This window comes from Penicillium arizonense, assembly GCF_001773325.1.
Source record: "Penicillium arizonense strain CBS 141311 chromosome Unknown PENARI_contig014, whole genome shotgun sequence".
Taxonomy (NCBI): Eukaryota; Fungi; Ascomycota; class Eurotiomycetes; order Eurotiales; family Aspergillaceae; genus Penicillium; species Penicillium arizonense.
The window spans coordinates 535,253-553,534 of NW_019173291.1; the positions used below are offsets into that span (position 1 = coordinate 535,253).

General features: G+C 50.8%; 5 protein-coding genes across 5 annotated transcripts; 3 read left to right on the forward strand and 2 right to left on the reverse strand.

Moving 5' to 3' along the window:
- Nucleotides 1–1,163: 1,163 nt before the first annotated feature.
- PENARI_c014G01312 (uncharacterized protein) lies at nucleotides 1,164–6,369 on the forward strand (the record flags this gene model as incomplete). Its single annotated transcript, XM_022633411.1, has 9 exons — nucleotides 1,164–1,793; nucleotides 1,927–1,981; nucleotides 2,030–2,087; nucleotides 2,145–2,328; nucleotides 2,410–2,628; nucleotides 4,073–4,086; nucleotides 4,155–4,237; nucleotides 4,329–5,783; nucleotides 5,924–6,369. The coding sequence occupies 9 exons, from the start codon at nucleotides 1,164–1,166 to the stop codon at nucleotides 6,367–6,369; spliced, it is 3,144 nt and encodes a 1,047-aa protein (XP_022486752.1).
- Nucleotides 6,370–9,321: 2,952 nt separating this feature from the next.
- PENARI_c014G01469 (uncharacterized protein) lies at nucleotides 9,322–11,160 on the forward strand (the record flags this gene model as incomplete). Its single annotated transcript, XM_022633420.1, has 4 exons — nucleotides 9,322–9,624; nucleotides 9,689–9,812; nucleotides 9,865–10,463; nucleotides 10,543–11,160. 4 exons carry the CDS (start codon nucleotides 9,322–9,324, stop codon nucleotides 11,158–11,160), a joined length of 1,644 nt encoding a protein of 547 aa, XP_022486675.1.
- A 2,094-nt stretch (nucleotides 11,161–13,254) lies between these two features.
- On the reverse strand, nucleotides 13,255–14,806 carry mmm1 (ERMES complex subunit MMM1; the record flags this gene model as incomplete). Its single annotated transcript, XM_022633505.1, has 3 exons — nucleotides 13,255–14,665; nucleotides 14,713–14,743; nucleotides 14,791–14,806. The coding sequence occupies 3 exons, from the start codon at nucleotides 14,804–14,806 to the stop codon at nucleotides 13,255–13,257; spliced, it is 1,458 nt and encodes a 485-aa protein (XP_022486667.1).
- Nucleotides 14,807–15,067: 261 nt separating this feature from the next.
- PENARI_c014G05742 (DUF1183 domain protein) lies at nucleotides 15,068–16,012 on the forward strand (the record flags this gene model as incomplete). Its single annotated transcript, XM_022633513.1, has 1 exon — nucleotides 15,068–16,012. One exon carries the CDS (start codon nucleotides 15,068–15,070, stop codon nucleotides 16,010–16,012), a length of 945 nt encoding a protein of 314 aa, XP_022486734.1.
- A 177-nt stretch (nucleotides 16,013–16,189) lies between these two features.
- On the reverse strand, nucleotides 16,190–18,081 carry PENARI_c014G07247 (transcription factor TFIIIB subunit BDP1; the record flags this gene model as incomplete). Its single annotated transcript, XM_022633546.1, has 2 exons — nucleotides 16,190–18,000; nucleotides 18,054–18,081. 2 exons carry the CDS (start codon nucleotides 18,079–18,081, stop codon nucleotides 16,190–16,192), a joined length of 1,839 nt encoding a protein of 612 aa, XP_022486512.1.
- Between the last annotated feature and the right edge of the window lie 201 nt (nucleotides 18,082–18,282).

Genomic DNA, 18,282 nt, shown 5'->3' on the forward strand with positions numbered 1-18,282 from the left:
CAAACGTACTGTATCAAAAAACTTAGCATATTTGTAGTGTTTGTTACCCAACTTAGGTCCAAGGTTTGGCCCCAAAACCCAACCCAAAGCTGGGTTGGGTTAGGTTGGGTCCGGGTCCAATTGGGTCGTGGAGAAGTCTAAGGACTAGCACGGCAATCTAAACACCGTCTTCCTCAAGGCTACGCTACCCAGCCCCTAAGTGAATATAAGAGGAAGCGGACAAAATGTGTTATTAAGCTTATCTTTCAATGCGGGGTGCGGGGGTTGGTGTACGTACGCAGATGGGTTAGGTGTTACCTAGGTAGATAGTTGCAGACATTCAAGCTACTCTGCAGCCTGTAATTGGTACGTAACTGACATTATGCCTCATCCTTGGTGGATACCATGTAGGAGAGGAATCTTAGATCCCAGTGCGAGCCAGTACATCATTGAGGGCTATGACGTCGAACTACCCCAGCCGTTGCAGTGCTAATAATCTGCATGTGGACGATGTACCGGCCTCACCCCGCCGATTCCGTACTTTGTGGGGGCGGAGCATGCCCAGTAATGACAGCGGCTATTTGAGTCCGAACACTCCCAGTGCAGGTACTCACAATGCCCGCTTCCTGTCACTGGTCATTTTGAGCTATGATTATGGCGAAAGAAACTACGCTTATTCTCTTCCCTCTCTTATTTTGTGGTTGGGTGGCTTGGAAACTCGTGCAACTTGCTCGCTCTGCCCGCCGCTCCCCATCGCTTCCTCCTGGACCCCCAACACTACCATTCCTAGGTGAACAACCCATCCTGAATATGTGGTAGTCCATATTAACGAGCGGTAAAGGCAACTTACACCAATTACCAGCCCAGAAGGCATTCTTGAAGTATATATGGACGCGGCGCGAATCATCTTTCATGGTGCACCGCTGATTTAATGCAGATTCCAGGAGTGGTCACGATTGTATGGCCCCATTATCTCACTAAAGACCGGGCCTGCAGACCTTGTTATCCTAAACACGGCAAAAGATGTCAGAGAGTGAATAAATCCACAGTTTGTTCTACACTGGGAATGCCGACTGACGATTGCTTATAGATTATTCGACAAACGAGGCGCAATATATTCCAGCCGGCCTCCAAATCACATAGGGAGCGAACTCATTACACGCGATGATGTGCACTTACTCCTCATGCCGTATGGACAAGCATGGCGGAATCAGAGGAAAATATATCAAGCCATTCTCAGCATCACGGCGGTGCGCGCTCTCGCACCATTGCAGGACGCTGAGTCTACGTTGACCGTGTATCAACTCGCACAATCTCCTGAACGTTACTACGACCATATTAGGAGGTACTCCACCGCGGTGATCCTGTCTTCAGTTTTTGGTATCCGCGGGCCCGAGTTCAACCACCCCAATATCACGCGCCTTTACCATGTCCAGGACCAATTCACCGCCATCCTGGAGACAGGGGCAACGCCCCCCGTTGACGTATTTCCCTTCCTCAAACGTCTGCCTGACTTCGTATCCCCCTGGCGCCGTTGGGCCCGCCGAATTCGAGCTGAGCAGCGACAGCTTTACTTTGAGCTGCTGCAGGAGGTCAAGATTCGGCGGGAACGAGGGATCAAGGTGAACTGGTTTATAAGCCAATTGCTAGACGAGAAAGCGAAGTACGAATTGGACGACGAGCATATTGCATATATTGGTGGTGTGCTGATGGAAGGTGGTTCGGACACTACCGCGTCTACGCTACTTTCGTTTTTACTGGCCATGGTCAAGTATCCTAAGGTGTTCCGAAAGGCCCAGGAAGAGGTTGACCGTGTATGCGGGACGAAAGAATCCCCTACATTTGAGCTTCTCGCACAGTTACCTTATGTGAAACACTGTGTTTCTGAAGTAGGCTTTCCTTGCTTTTTGCTGTGAAAGACTCGTCCACTGACATGGATTCTCGCAGGTCCTTCGCTGGAGGCCGGTTGCAGCAGGCGGTATTCCACATGTGCTGATCCAAGGTACATCTTCGTTCCCTAGAGACTTCAGTTAACTGCTAATGATTACAGATGACGAATACAAAGGGTACAAATTTCCTACAGGCACCACATTTGTGGCTAATGCATGGTATGCAATGAACTGTTCATGTGCCTTGCACCTCAGCAGGCTGACCAACGCATCTAGGGCAATCCACCATGATCCGGAGCTCTACGACTGCCCAGAAAGCTTCATCCCAGAGCGCTACGAGGACAATCCTCTAGGCTTCAAACCTGATATCGAGGAAGTGACGGATGGCATCCGGAAGACATACGGGTTTGGAGCAGGTAGACGGATTTGTCCTGGCTCCCATCTTGCTGAAAATTCCCTGGTAGGTAACAAATTCTCTCATTCCATTCTATCCTGTACTACTATCGTAGAAATCAAGGAAAATGTATCTAATGCATCACAGCATATTAACGTGGCGAAAATCCTCTGGGCCTTCGATATTCGCGCCGGAACGGATCCCAGCACGGGACGCCAGCTGCAAGGCGAAGAGGTTAATGTTGACATAGCAACGCAGTGGACAGATGGATTTCTGATTGCGCCGAAGCCATTCCCGATGGTTATGTCGTTGCGCTCGGAAAAGCACCGTGAGGTGTTGAACAGGGAGCTTGATGAGGCTCAGAAGGTTTTTCAGAGATATCAAGATTAGCGCCTTGAATGACAGGGGATATGTCCAGACAGCCAGATACGTCCAAGAGCAGGCACACGTACTACCCGGAGAGAATTTTCCTCCGGTCTTCCATTCAGACCTCACAGGGCTTACGAGTTCTATCTCGACAGCTGTCGATGGGTATAGAAACGATTAAATTGTACGTATCCGCGGTTTTATTCGCCAGATTCAGGTTATGCTTTTCTTTCATATATATCTTATACACAGCGATATCGCTGTTAGACTATTAAGTTCTGGGCAGGCGCACGAACAAGGCTACACGCCTCGAAGACGTTACCATAGACACTGTAGCTATTGGGGTTCTAGAGAAGGCGAAGAGGACGGGAACCAGTCCATTATGGTAATCCATGTAAAATAAACTGGTTGCGGGTCTATGAGGGGTGGTTCTTGCTAAAAAGGGTTCGAATCTTGTGGTTGAACCTGGGGCGACAGCACGGTGTCCGGCATCTGACAATCTGATGGCCGAGTGCATATCTCGCTGTCACAATAGGTCTCGTATGCACTAAAACCAACCCACCTGGTTAGTTCAAGCAATCGGAATGTTAGCCACTACAAAGAACCACGAGTTCTTTTTCATGCTGCCACCGCCCGAACTGCGCTTGCTGGGCTCATTATGAACCTTACAATTACAACACGAGGTGTACCAGACCCCCTCGTGTCTTCTCTCCCACGAGCTGGTTTCCTGTCTCTAAAGCCGCTGACTAAACATCAACACGGCAGCTGGAGTCTTTCCGAAGCGCCGAAACATGCACTCTATCCGGTGTGTAGACGAATGCCGTGGCTTGCCGTGCCCACTGCGACGACATTCATTGGTGCGGAAATTGAACTTCAATTTGTGGCATTTAATAATTGGGCATACATCCGGGGAATAACCTTTCTTCCTCGCTGCCTTTCCCCAGCAATCAGGCGCGGGGGCGGGGGCGGTGGCTGAGAAAGAGTCTCGGCCTACTCCGTACTGTATGTACCGTATCTGCCTGAACACTATGAAATGTGAAATGGCTGAGTTCAACCCCACAAAGGGCGCCAAGTTTGGTCAATATGGGGTTGCGAGGATTGGAAAAGGGAAAAGGGAAAAGAGAAGGGAGGGAGGTGGACACTCACCCTCAACTACTCCCTTCACCTTCACTCACATCTTCCCCATCTTCATCCCCTTCCCTACGGTCAAATTACGTCCATTACGTTCAACCCCGGTCCATTTACTGATGGACTGCGTCGAAGCCGCCCTGGACAAGACCTTCACTCCACAACTGCACCCCGCACAAGATAACCCGGCCCGTACGACTCCACGCGAGACATGGAAGGGCCATCGCGCCTGTTTCGAATGTAGACGGCATGTGCTGATCTGTGTGATTCTGTGTGATGCCCCCAATACTGACGTATATTCTTTCTCTTCCTACAGAAAGAAGACAAAATGTGAGCCTCTATAAACTGTATGCCGCCATCACCCATGCACGATCGTACTAACCAGCTTATCTAATTAGGCGATATGAGGCAGCCCACTTGCGGGCTTTGCGAGAGGACTGGCGGATCCTGCACCTTTCCCACCAGAAGAAAGACACCCGACGTGCGTCGGCTATCAGCCACTCGCCAGAATAAACCCAGAGTTGATTCAGGGAAGCTTGGTAATGCCTTAGCGCCCCTGACACATGCTTAAGGATCTTCAACATTAATGCTTACGCCAGAACGCCTCGTTGACTTGCTCGAGTCACGACTCGGCGATAGACAGGATGTTGACATGCTGGCGTGGCGGCTGTCTGGGATGGACCATTCGACTGTTGGTTCCAGCGACAGTGAATTTCGTACATTGACCTCGCTCAATCATAGGGAGCGAGCTCAACAGGCGCGGGAAGACAACGCCGACGAAGCCGTTTTCTTGACGAGAACCCCAACTAGTGCCTTGAGTAATCACATCACTGACGACTGGGTCTCCCGGGCCTCACCCCTTCACTCCTTGAGAGATGGTGACGGAGACGTAGACGCGGGTTGTGGGTGGTGGTTGGCCGTTCCGGAAAACGTCCTTACTGAGCTTGTTCATCTGTTTTTTGACAAGATCCAAGGCTGGCTTCCGCTTCTCCACCAACCGCGGTTCTTCGATCATTATGTGAAGAATTGCGTTTTCGATAAACGAAGCGCACCATCCTTTTCAAACACTGAGTCACTCCTACTTTGCGGCATGTTTGCCCTCGCTGCCCGACACTCGTCAAACCCTTATTTCCAGGACATTCCAGCACCAGACCGGGGACAGCGATTCGCAGACGACGCAAACAAGTATTACGAGATGGCTCGTACGTCCGAACAGAGCCCAATGCTTGGGTACCTTCAAGGCTGTATCTTGCTCGCCTTCTATCAGTACACTTCCGGGCCTTCCCATCGCGCCTGGATCCTTGCTGGTGACTGCGTTCGTCTTGCCTACGATTTGAATTTGTGCAACATGGACGAGCAGCAAGACGACTGCCGGAAGCCAACAGAATGGTCCATTTTAGAGGAACAACGACGAGCGTTTTGGCTGGTTTGGGAAGTTGATACGTTTGGCTCCGTCATGTCGAGACGTCCATGCTCTATCAACCGCTCAATGATAGCCGTACGGCTGCCTGTTAATGACGCAGCCTGGTTCGCCGACAACCCGGTCAAGTCTCCCATTATTGATCCAAGGCCGTCTGCAGTATGGGAGATACTACTCGATTCGCCGAACCAAGGCGATCGAGCATGGTACCTCGTTGCCAATTTCCTCATGACCATTGCGAGCGAATTCGCTGCCAGTCGACACATTTGTACGCGCGATAAGGACGAGCTCATTGATGCCATCACATGCTACTCTCTCGTCATTTCGCAGAGATTCAGCCTGGAAAGCCTCGATCTCTCTGGTCACTCCGACGACGCTGCAAAGCACAACTGGGTGATTGGCATGCACCTGTTAGTTGCGTGTGGCCGCGCTACGATACGGGCCAGTTTCGCAACTCAACGCCCCGAGATGCTGAGCTTCTCACGACACTTGTCTCGAATCTTATACCAATGGCAACCCGAGTACATCCGTTTGAGCCACCCGTTTCTTGCATGCTGCTTGCTATCAGACCTGGCATACCCCTCAGAAGAAACAGTGCTGGCCCCAGGTACGCTGTCCCACAGCACCGACATGGTGAGGCTGGTGTTATTACAGTATGCTTCAGTCTGGAAGCTTGCTTCTGTTTTATTAGGTATCTTCGCTTCCCGCAGATTGGTGAGGGGGTATACTAAGGCCTAAAATTGATAGATCTAAGAGGAATGTTGATCCATGGCGACCGTCCTTCGGCAGAGATCTCGTTCGAAAAGCGCTTTGCTCTATACTTCCCTCCTTGGGCACACCCTAGGTCCTCCAATACCCCTAACGTTAGCCGGTCTGGCTTAATACTAGGGATCACCGGTGAGAAAATGGGAGAGGATAATAGGGGTAGCGAAGACAACAACCCCACCCCTATTCCAGGACTAAAAAAGCTCACGCAACCCGGGGCAGAGTTAGGGCATATAGTGCCTGGAATGGTCGAGCTCGCCAGTATATCTAGTAGAGAATTGTCCAAGTTCTTAGACTTTGATGGCCGAAATGAGTGGAATTCACGAGACTCGCTCGATTACGTCTTTGAGAACAATGAGCAGTTGAACTATGTACAGTTACAGGGGTTAAGAAGTGGCGGGTATGCTGACGAACTACAACATGCGTAGCCTAATATGGCATGCGGCAGACTTGTTCAATCGCTTTTGTCCGTATTAGTCTTGCATATCATTACTTTTTTGGTAAAAATAATAATAGACTTATTTTTCCAAACTATCAACAGCAAACATGTCAGTCAATACCCCATTAGGCTTGATTGTCACATGCCACAGGCTACGTTTAAACGACAGCCGCACGATCAACCGTTCTCAGGTACCTTGCTGTTGTTGTGATAATGGTCTTGTAGACAGTTAAGATTCTTTTGTTGTGTGATTGCCGAGCTGTACACCACGGGTTATATCCGATTTTCTTCATATCCCGGCCATAGTAGAGTAACGAAGAGATACCCAGCTTCGTCTGTGGCGTGGACTCCTTTCAAGAGAGCAATCTTGAACAAAAACCATACAATCAAGTACAAGTATGCAGATAAGCCGGGTCAGTAAACACTCAAACTTTGACCGACTCAAAGCACCTTTCCGCTCAAACTTGGTCATGGCTATCGGCTAAGATGGAACGTGTTCTTCGTGCTTCACGCTCGTCTCTTTGGGGCCATGACTGTCGACTGACTTTTCCATATCTGTATGGCCTTGTACATTGTATAATCCAGCATCCATGGGGGCATCGATGCGGGAATCAAAGTCAGCTCCCTGTTCCTTTATGAAACAAGATGCTGTGGCTGATAAGTATGTATTTTGATATGGGACATTGGAAGACTCACATATCACTAAGACAGCACAAAACGATGCTGAAATAATCCAGGCGTTTCTAAAGGCGGACAAGTACGCCTCTTTCATCGCTACCACTGCCGCCTGAGCAATCTCTGGGGTGACCCCTGGCACCGCGGCGACAGCGTTCTTGTTTTGCGTAGCCAGAGCGTTGATCAGTTCAGGCAAAGATGAGGAGGGCAGTCCCAGTGAGAGAGCCGCCGCACCGACTTTCTTAGGTAGCTCCTTACCCAAGGTGTCGTTCAGAACGGCATTGTTGATGGCTAGGCCAACTGCACCTCCCAAACTCCTGACTGCAGTCATCAACGCCGATGCTAAGGTGATTAACTCTGGGGAAGCCGTTAACTGAGCAGAGACCATTGAGAGTGGCACAATAGAAACGAGACCAATGCCGGACAGAAGTGGGAATATGTAAAAGGCATAGCGGGGAGTGTCTATCTTGACCGTTGCCAGAACAATAAAGAACAACAGAAGGAAAACACCACCCAGAATGAGGGGCGGCCGAATTGTCTTGCGCTTCGACGACCACAGCCCGAACACTGGGGCGAGAACCAGACCTGTACAAAACATGATGGTAAAGTTGGCACCAGCTGAGAGAATGTTCACGTCATAAATAAGCATAATTTCAAAGGCGAAGTAGGAGTTGGCCGAGAAGAAGGCAAGGCCTTCGACGAAAATGACAAGAAGGGAGACGGCGAAGTTCCTATTATCCCAGAGGTCATGGTGAAGTATACCATCCTTCTTGAAGCGCCACTCGTAAACGGCGAAGAGAATCATGGCGACGACGCCGATAATGAATGGACCAAGGATGTTCGCACTGCTCCAGGAATATGGGTTTTTGGACCACGACAGCGCCATGGAAAATAGGGCGAGCCCCGGGGCAAAAAGGAAGTATCCAACCCAGTCCAGACGTTTGAGCTTTTCAGACGTGCTGAGGGATATTTGAAGTTCTCGGGGGGGAGGATTGTAGCCGATAAGACACCCTATGATCGCGATTGCGTAGAGACCAGTCTCAATATACCAGTATATACGGTAGTGGGTGAGGTTGCCGTGTTGGAGCATTCCTCCACCCATTAATAACCCAATAATTGCTCCCAGGCTGGCTGATGCCATGGCAGACGCTTGACCCATGGGCCGGTATTGTCGGGGCAGAACTTCCGACAAAACAGCCAGGATAACTGACTGGCATCCAAAGTTGAGGCCGAGAATGGCAAAGCCGGCGATGATAGTGCTAGAGTTCTGGGCCCGGGACACAATTATGGATCCGACCACACCGGTAAGAGAGAAGCCGATGAGGATAGGTTTCCGGCCCCAGTAGTCAGCGGCCTGGCTGATGGGCGGGTTCAGAGCAACTGTCATGATGGCGATGCAAGAGGAGTACCAGACGGTCTTGTTTGTACCACCGACGACTTGGGCCATTGACTGTGCCAAGAAGCCTGCCCCGATGAGAGAGATGAACTGTGCCATGTAGATGACATTGATGGCCTAGATGGAGGTATGGTCAGTCTGAAGCTGATCGCTGCGGGTAGAGGGTAGAGGGTAGACCAACCACAAGACATATGATTGTCTTTGAGTTAACATGGGTCGTCGGTTGCTCTGGCGCCGAGGGCGCAATGGCAGATTGTGAAGCCATGTAGGGTGGATTGAGACCCGAGTTGAATGCTACGGGAAAAACGGTTGTTTTGCAACTTGGGCGCCAGCAGTGCGAAACCTGGACGCCTTTACTTTTATATATAAGTATAACAAGTAAAGGCAACGCCACAGATAAAGGAAGACACGACTTCCACTATACCCCGGTTTCCCCGTATTTCAGGGTTTCGCCCCACATGGTGAATTGCTTGGATTTGACGCTTGAGACATGTTCTCCTTTAGACTTCCAAACCGCTGAGGAGCATAAAAAACACGGCCTAACACGGTGACCGGTTTGACCGTGTAACGGTCACCGCGATTGCGACGCAACCCCCTGCCACCCCGCCATCCCGCCACCCCCAGCGAGTTGAGACTAAGAGGGTCATGGGTCATACTCAGTATAACTACCGGTAGCAATTCTTCTAAAGCTGATGGAACCAATGTGGTAATAAGTTAAGAAGACATCTATTACCGCCAGAATCAGCGGCTCCCGCCACGTACAACGTCCACTACAAGCATCTCACCTGCTCTGTCTCAATCTTTAGTCTACACCTTGCCATATCCTCATCCCTCTTCCTCATATCCCCAACATTCTGAATTTGTCTCACAATGTCCGCAAATCGGCCGGAATACCAGACGTCCACGGCGGATGTTGAAGGATACACCCGTACCAAGCACCTTTACATCCCCATGCGCGATGGCATCGAGCTCTGCGCTAATTTATTCCTACCTTTCTCTGCATCCAAGGAGGGGAAGAAGGTACCAGTAATCTGCAGCTTGGGACCCTATGGGAAGGATATTCATGCCGCTACTTTTGGACTGCCGCGTACGCCAATCTACGCTGAGATGTATAAGAGCATCAAGCCATTGGGTCCTGATGCTGCATTCGAGCTATGCGATCCCGCCATTTGGGTAAGTCGGCTGAGCTTGTTTTCGCGACCGCTGCTGTGAGGCTGATATCAGGCATGGGATACAGTGTCGAGAGTTCGGCTATGCGCTTCTTCGCGTTGACGCGCGCGGCATCGGGGGTAGCCAAGGAAGGCTGGACCCATTTGGTCTCGAGCGGTCTGTTGCTATGCAGGCAGATGCGGAAGGGCAAGGTAGGTGCATTTCGTTCCCTTTCATTTCGAGCCGTGAGGTAACAAGTTCCAGATCTCTACGACGTGACTGAATGGGCTGCTATTCAGCCGTGGTGCACGGGCAAAGTCGCCTTCAGCGGCATCAGTTACTATGGCATGGTTGGATACTGGGCAGCCATGCAAAAGCCCCCGCATCTGACATGTGTCATGTCTTATGAGTCGGCGTGTAACGTGTATCACGCTACCAGAAAAGGGGGCATTTACAGCGATAATTTCCAATCGCACTGGTTTAACAACGTTGTTCTCCCCTATCAGGCTGGGAAGCAGGATGAATCTTTGAGCGACCGGGAGCTGGCAGCCGGCCGGGTTGATTTCCCGAAGCTGCTCGCCACGACCGAGTACCCGAACGAAGGAGTCTGGGGTGTCCTTGGCCGAGTCCGCAAGCTTTCTGACATTGAAGTGCCTTTCTACTCGGCTGGGAACTGGACAGACCCTGAGATCCACTTACCGGGGAATATTCGGGCCTTTAACGGTATCTCGTCCAAGTATAAGTGGTTGGAAATGCATACCGGCAACCATCTCGCTGCGTTCTACGAGCCGGCGCACATTGAACTGCAGAGGAAGTTCCTCGACCACTTCCTCTTTGATAAGGAGGATAACGGAATGCTTACTGTCCCTCGTCTCAGACTTCTGCAGCACCATGGCAAAGAGACGTTTTACAGAGAGACTGAGACTGCATTTCCCCCCACAGGACGCCGAAGACGTCGCCTTCTACCTCACCCCGGACAAAAAGCTCTCTCTAACTAGCCCCGCTCATGCAGAGCGCATCGCATTCAAAACCCAGGGCTATAATTCCACGTCTAGAAACCTCCATTTCGTACTCGACTCCACCTTCATCCAATCCTTCGAGATCCTCGGTTCCCCCTATCTCGAGCTGGAAGTCAGCACAGAGGCCGATGATCTAGATCTATTCGTCTATCTTCGCGCCGTGGACTCAAACAGCGAAACCATCATCCTCTCTGGCAACCATGGCGAACCTATGGACAACTTTGCGCGGGGTTACTTCCGTCTCTCGCACCGTGAAGAAGTTGCGCTGAACTTCGTAAAGGAGAAAGTCATCTGTCAGGCCAATGTTCCCAGATCTAAGGTTGTCCGAGGGGACGTCTACAAGATCCTCCTGCCCTTGTACCCGGCTGCATTCCTCTTCGATAGAGGACAGTCACTGAGCCTCGAAATCGGGCCTGTGAATACTCCAAGTACCATACCTCCGATGCGACATGAGGGCGGCGATCGCACTACTGATAGATTTGGAGGCGAGAATGTTCTTTACTCTCATGGCAGACTGGTTCTTCCGAGAGTGAGACGGTGATTGGATAATAAGTGCTCATATTGTATGTAGTAGACTTTCATGCAAATCAAGTGTCAATCATGTACGGAGATACCACATGCTTCAATCACTCAGTCAATCAATCAAATTTCTATTAACATGTTGGAGCCTAACTAGTATCGTAAGGGCTATGCAGGTGCTTCTTTCCAGTCGAAGCAAGAACATGTATCCGTACGCCTAATCATGCTCTAGTATAAAAAGTGAGGCTGGTTCTTAAAGAGTGGAAGCACTAGCCCCTTATATATAAGCCAACCCTATAAAACACGTAGTACAAATGAAAATTTAGTGCTAGCAATGCATTGAATACAAAAATGAGCGCGTGGATGCACCTCCACCTCTCTAATGTCCTCTCCTTCTCACGAGATATGTACACAACTCCGCATTAAGATCCCAGCTAATATATACTGCTCTAAGATTAAACCCCGTTCTTCGATATCCGCACTCTTCCTTGATTAGGTGTTATGTTAATCTCCGGCCATTTAGAGCTTTAGCTTAGTCCGGCAGCGTGTATTCGAATAGCTTATCGAGGTTATCTCCACCCTCGACGGTGTTAGCAAGCATTATTGAATGCCTAGCGTCGTCGGGACTCTGCTCTATAACCTCACGGTCTCTAGTTTCACTGTAGAATTCTTCTTACTTGGTATATTAAAATTGAGCATAGGCCGGTTTAGTGTATGAATTCAGCAACGTAGCGGGTTGCTAGCGGGTTACAAACAATGCTGTTATAATTAGACAGTTTAAATAGCCCTATTGCTTTATACAAGTACTATTTAGCTCCTTCTAGCTATACTTTTATCACTCGTTACTCTCATTACGTGACCGCACGTTAGCACGATGCAGGAAACGGCTGTAAGGGCAATGTGACCAAAGATATACCCCAAAGACGCCTCCACGAGGAGTGGATGAAGGAGTATGTGGTGACTCCAGATCTACCCTAGAGGAGTAGATCCGCGGGTAGGAGGAACTAGGTACATAAGAACACTCGTTTGGCAGACATGTATTTAGTTCCCCGCGATCAACTGCACATTGCCACTCGAATAATATAGGTGCATAGTAGGAGATTAATGGGTTTGAAGTTGCGGATGAAGAGCTTTTTGCCGAAACCATTCGCGAAAACAAAACCCCTAAGCTTAATCAGTCACCTAAGGAGTTGGTGGCCGTTATGATGTAGGAGTGGCTAGTCATTAATTGAGGTAGAATTTGAAACCAGAGTAGCCTGCATATCTATGGTGCTTCTAGGCCGTTGATCAATTTTTAAACAAACACTAAAACAATTGGCGAGAAATGGGGAGAGATCAATCAACACCCGTCTTATTAAAGGAGAACCTCGGGAGGCTAGTTCTAGCACCTTAGAACACAACACCCTTAGTCTGCTTAACCTTATACTAAGTTCAGGGAACGATCATTAGGGCCACCCTCTTTAGCACCTTAGCCATACCACCTGATCGGACTAGAGGCGGCGAACTAGGCTTTTGTTAAATATAGAACGAGGATCTGCTAAGTTCTTATTGCTCTTTATTCTTTAGCGTATCTATCACTTCATAAATAATGGCCAACCGCTCTTAGCCCTTTACCTTTCAATATAGCTTACTTAGTACCGCGCGAATTAAGGTAGGGGAAGGAAGCCCGTGGACTAACATTAGCCTTAAATCATTAAGTACAGCACTGGAAGGTTAAGTTACTGTAGCATTCGCACCCTAGAATTGATATTCTCAACCCCCAAGTAACTGTGCATGAGACGCGTTGGTGTAAACATATCATCCTGGTATAAGCCGGTTGAAGAGTCGTTTTTAACCCCTGCATTTCTATTCACTCTTAAGCGCTTGAAGTTCTTTGACAGGAGGCGAGATTGTGTGGATCATGACAGACCCTGCGGAGAGATACCTGGAGTGTCTTACTGTAGTCCCAAGCAAGCGCCTTGAAAATACACGAATAAGAATCAAACTTCTTAGGATTGTTTTAGTAACTTATCATTGGTTTTACATTGTATGGTTGCTTGATACATGTAGAAAGACATAGAGTCAAGCTGTAGAGATATATGTCAGTCAGGTCAAACCTGGATAATTTCAAACAAGATCAAGCACCCTCAGGAATCGGCGTCCCAGCCGGCATAGCACCAGGCATGTCAAAATGATCACTGGTAGCACCAGCACTATCCTGCCGAGTCATACTCGAGCTCCTCACGCCGCCCATATCAACATTAAAGCTACTCATGCGGGAGCCAGCACCAAGCCCTAACCGCGCATCCAGACTCCCTCGGAACCGTAGACCCTCTGGCTCCAGTTCATGGCCATCAGGGAATCGAAGCGAACTTCCATCGGCTGAGCCAGCGCTTCGTGGTGGAGCTGTAGACCCGGCGTCCGAGTCCTCGCCTGTTCGGACGCCTGTCCTACCCATGCGAGGCCACAGGTCTGGAAGACCGACGACCTGAACACGGGGTTCGACGACGCGCTCTTCAAACCAGGCGTGGACGCGTGCTTCGACTAGTTGGGCTACCTTTGGTACATCCTGTAGGCGACTGCGGGATCCGATGAGTGAGCGGACTGAGAGGTCTAGGCGGTAGTCTGGGAGGAAAGAGAAGGCGACATTGCTCTTTGGGCTGCTTTTTGGCGGGAGCTGATCACCTGAAGTTGTGTGATCTGCTGAACTGGGTGGGTGGCTTGCATTGTACCCTGGCTCCGGTGGTGGTGCTGGTGACCCCGCAGGTGTATGGAGCGGATCTGTCGATGCTGGGATGAGGGAGATACAGAGTGTGCCTGAGAACCGCACAACTGAGACGGATAGTGCTACTGGCAGGATTGCGGATCGGGGTTTGGGGTAGTTTAGGACCATAGATGTCTCGACGGCAATGGAGAGGTTGTCGTCACTGAGGTCAACATCCAGCAGGGCCTGGAGCCGTCCACCATCCGAATTGGGGTCATCGACGGCGATGATGCGACAGTTACTGAAAATGGGAAATTCCTCCCCGAGCGAGATGTCGGTGACGTTGATTTTGTCTATAAAGGAGGGTTTCTTCTCCGGGTTGTTCATGGCCGCCGTCAAGGAGCTGAGGATGGAGGAGGTGGGCGAATCTTTGAGGGAGTAGGCTGTTTGCCTGTACTGGGCAATTGTCTGCGCGATGAGAACATTGAACCAGTCCAGTGACTCTGGCTGATGGGACGAATGATGCATGCGGTGTCGGCCATGTTTGCTAGTGGGGTTGGTCGGGATGGCGCTGTAGTAGGTCTTGCGGAGGATGGAGCGGGTATTCGTGGAAGTAGCAGGTACAGGACGAAGGACGTTTGATGTGGATGGTTTCTCTCGTAATGTTTTCTGCCCGTCTTGTGGCGGGTTGTAGACTGAGCTGTAGCGGCGGTGGGTGGTGCGATTGGACATGCCCCGGGACGGAGGGGGTGGCGCTTCACCAAAGATGAAGAACTTGATGAAGGCTCCAATCAGTAGTACTACTGAGAGCTGCCCGAGGAGAAAGCCTTGGGTAAAAGACAAGCTGGGGGGAGTTAGCGGGATGCTATAGATCACTCCACGGGGACGTACGAGGATTGAGGCGCAATTGGCGCGGGCTCATCTACGACATCGTCAGCAGTTGTACTCAGCAATGATCGTATTACTCACGTTGTTGGAGCGCCATTGTGACAACGTTCAGGCCATCGCCAGGGAGCGGAGGAAGAGGAAGTTCAACCAGAAGCCTCGGAGGTTTGCCTTATCTCTTATCGAACAGTTCGTCTCAGCTTGGCAGCTTCGTGAGGACACGCATCCATCGCCACTCAACTATTGACTCAAAACCTTGGAGCCTGAGGATCCCATCTACTTATAATACCTATAAATCCTGCACTAACTTGGTTCTTATTTATGTCACTATCTCCCCCAAATAACAGACACTCCACACACCATGCGCAGTCTCCCATCACTAGCAATAACAGCTCTCCTCCTCATAACACCTACCACAAGCAAAGGCACCACAAAACCACCAGGCCAAGATGCAATTCTTCTCTCCAATGTCCAAACCCTAACACTACGCGATCACCGAATGACTAGCTCCCGACGCGTCGCTCCAATGCCCCAGCTCGGCTGCACAGGACCCTCGAAGATCTGCGATCTGTACCAAATCGAAACAATGCGCTGCACAAACCAAGGCTATGACTATGACGAGGAAGACGTACAGTGGACCTGCACCGCCTCGCTCCCAGCTGAGTTCAAGCTCGGCGCTACAGATGTCATCTGCGAGGGATATCGGAACTCGAATGATAAGTGGGTTCTGAAGGGGAGCTGTGGGGTTGAGTATCGACTGTTGCTCACTGAGCTGGGAGAGAAAAGGTTTGGGAAGAGTCAGAATCGTGGGGCGGCGGGTTGGGCTTCCAGGCAGACCGGTGGTACGGCTGGATATCGGAAGACGTTTGCACTGCTGGGAGATTTGATCTTCTGGGGGTTCTTTGTTTCTGTTTTCGTGTTGATCTTCTGGCCTATGATTGCGGATTGCTTCGGACTGCGGAGGACTCGTGGTGGGAGAGCTCCTGGACAGGGCTGGGGTGGTTTCTGGGGTGGTGGAGGTGGAGGAGGTGGTGGTGGCTATCCAGGGCCTCCGCCTCCTTATAGCCCTTGTCCTGATCCTAATGCTTCTTTTGGGCGGCAGGGTTGGACGCCGGGTTTCTGGACTGGAGCACTGGGTGGTGCTGCAGCTGGATATCAGATGGGAAGACGTGGAAATAGCGGAGTCGGGTCCTCGTTCAGATCTGGTGGTTATGATGCAGGCGAAGGCAGCTCGAGGTCTCGCTCGCCGCCACGATTCTCATCTACAAGTGAGAGCACCGGGTTTGGATCGACAAGGCGCAGGTGAAATAAGAATATATTGAAAGCCAGTGATTAATGATGTGAATCTGGTTCATGTACAGTCGAAAAGAGCCAGCGAAAGAGCAAACAGCCGTAACTCCTTGCTATGATGTGTATCTTGTTGATCAGACCAAAACGCCGTAAAGCACAAACCATTGCCTCATAAATTGTCTATTATATCCGTTCAAGCCATGGGGAAATCATCGATAGAACCGAGAACCTCTTCGGTTCCTCCTCCCACGTCCTTCGCATGCTTCTTGCGCGACTTTTTGGCAGGCGCCTTGTCAGCCTTTTCATCTTTGGCATCTGTGCCGGTTGGATTATGTAGCATCTCTTCCTGCAGCTGCTTCTCTTTAGCATGCTGATCTTCAATGCGCTTCTTCTCATCATCAAGTTCTTGCTGCACAACCTTGGGGTCATCGTATGTGGCGTTCGTCATCTCCGAATAGGTTGCAATATCGATGTGCTCGCGCGGTCCGAGCAAGGTATCCTTGATCCTCTGCGGATCACGGCGTTCTTCATTATTGAACTTCAACTTGATCTGGCGGCGAGACCGGCCGGGGAACATCTTGCTGATCACCATGAAATCGGTGCCGAACATGCGAAGGCCACGGTAGAACAAATCTGTCATTTCTTCGTCCCAGGTCTCGGTCTTGGAACGCTTTCCGTAGGTGGCTTGGTTGATCTTCCGTGTCAGGTTACTTTCCACCACATCTTCCAGATCGCCGGCGGCTCGGGCAGCATCAGCGTGGCGATCTACCTGCAAGGACGAATTGTCGAGGACAATCTCGCCGTTGACGATTCGCATGATTGGACCAGATTGGGGCTTCCAATCTAGAGGGCGTTCCGCATTGTCCTGTTCTGGTTCGTTTTGTTTGATAGGTGTTCCTGGTGCAGGGGTTCCTGTCTTCTTTCGCTCTTCTTCGGCTTGGTCCATCTTCCGCAGCTCGGTCTCGCGCTTCGATTTCTTTCCGGTTCGCAGATCCTTGCATAGTTCTGACATCTTTACCACATTTGGTAAGATTTCGACTGTTTCGGCACCTTCTGGCGTTGGCTCACGCTTCTTGCGAACACGCTTCGGTTTTTCGCTGCCTTCAGGATCAGAGGTACCGGCCTTGGAATATTTTCTCTTCTTTGTCTTTGCTTGCGAGAGTTCTGGGGTCGAAGAGGTTGCAGATGCGCCGGGTGTGCCATTTGGATCTTCGATGGTGGGCACAACTGACTGAGAGCCCCGCCTAGATGAGGACGCCGAGGCAACTGTGGAGACAGACTTCTTGCGGCCCGGCTTCGCGATTGTCACAGACGACTTTCGGCGCTTTGTTGGTCGGATCTCGGTCGGTGCAGCATTGTTTTGGGATTCGGGTTGGGCTCGGTGGGACGAAAGGGGAGGTTGTGTCGAATTCACAAGGTTCTCTGCGGCTCGCGCTGCTTCAACCCTGGCGTATTCCAGCAAAGCTTCTTCTGGCTCATCGCGAGCGGATCCAGGCTGGGTCACACCGGTTGAGGTGGTTGAGACTGGGGTGGGCTGACTAGGTTGGGTGGGAGGAGGGGTAAGGGGTGCGGTTGGTTCATGGGAACTCGGTTGCAGAACAGAGGCCTTTCGCTTCGGGGGAGGAATGGGCTGAGCGATGGGTTTGGGGATCGAGGTGGCAGTTGGTTTGGAGATCGCAACAGCATTCGGCTTTGTGATCGGAGTAGCAATGGGTGTTTCAATCGGCGTATCGATTTTTGCGGCAGGTGGTTCGGTAGGAGCTGCGTCGACTGCTTGCGGTTTCGCATCCGCGGCTGCAGGGGCTCGCTCTGCAGACCCGGAAGGCAGCGCAGACTCAGCTACATCTTCTTGTTTGTCTGACTCATCTTGTTTGTCTCGCTGGGTGGTCTCAGCTTGCGCCGCCTGAACTTGCGCTTGTTGAACTGCACTTGGGCGTCTGGCGGGCGCGGCAGCGGGCGCACGACGGACAGGCGCCTTTGGCGCAAACTTCTTGCCGGTTTTATCTGAAAGACGCGTCAGAAACCAACCCAGGATTCATCACGACTATAGTACTCACTGATAACGGAGCTGGAAAAGGACTTCATGGCTGCCCATTTCTATATGAGATGCGGGTTGAAGATCGAAAAAGTTCCAGACTGGGGAAGTGAGGTGGGTTGCGGTCACGTGCCCGACGCTAGCGGATTTTCCTCCTGCCAGGAGGCTTCTTGGATCTTTACCATCCCACCCCTTCTCTTGTCTGTTCCCCTTTCCTTCATTTCCACCTTTTGCTTTGATTTACTGGTTGC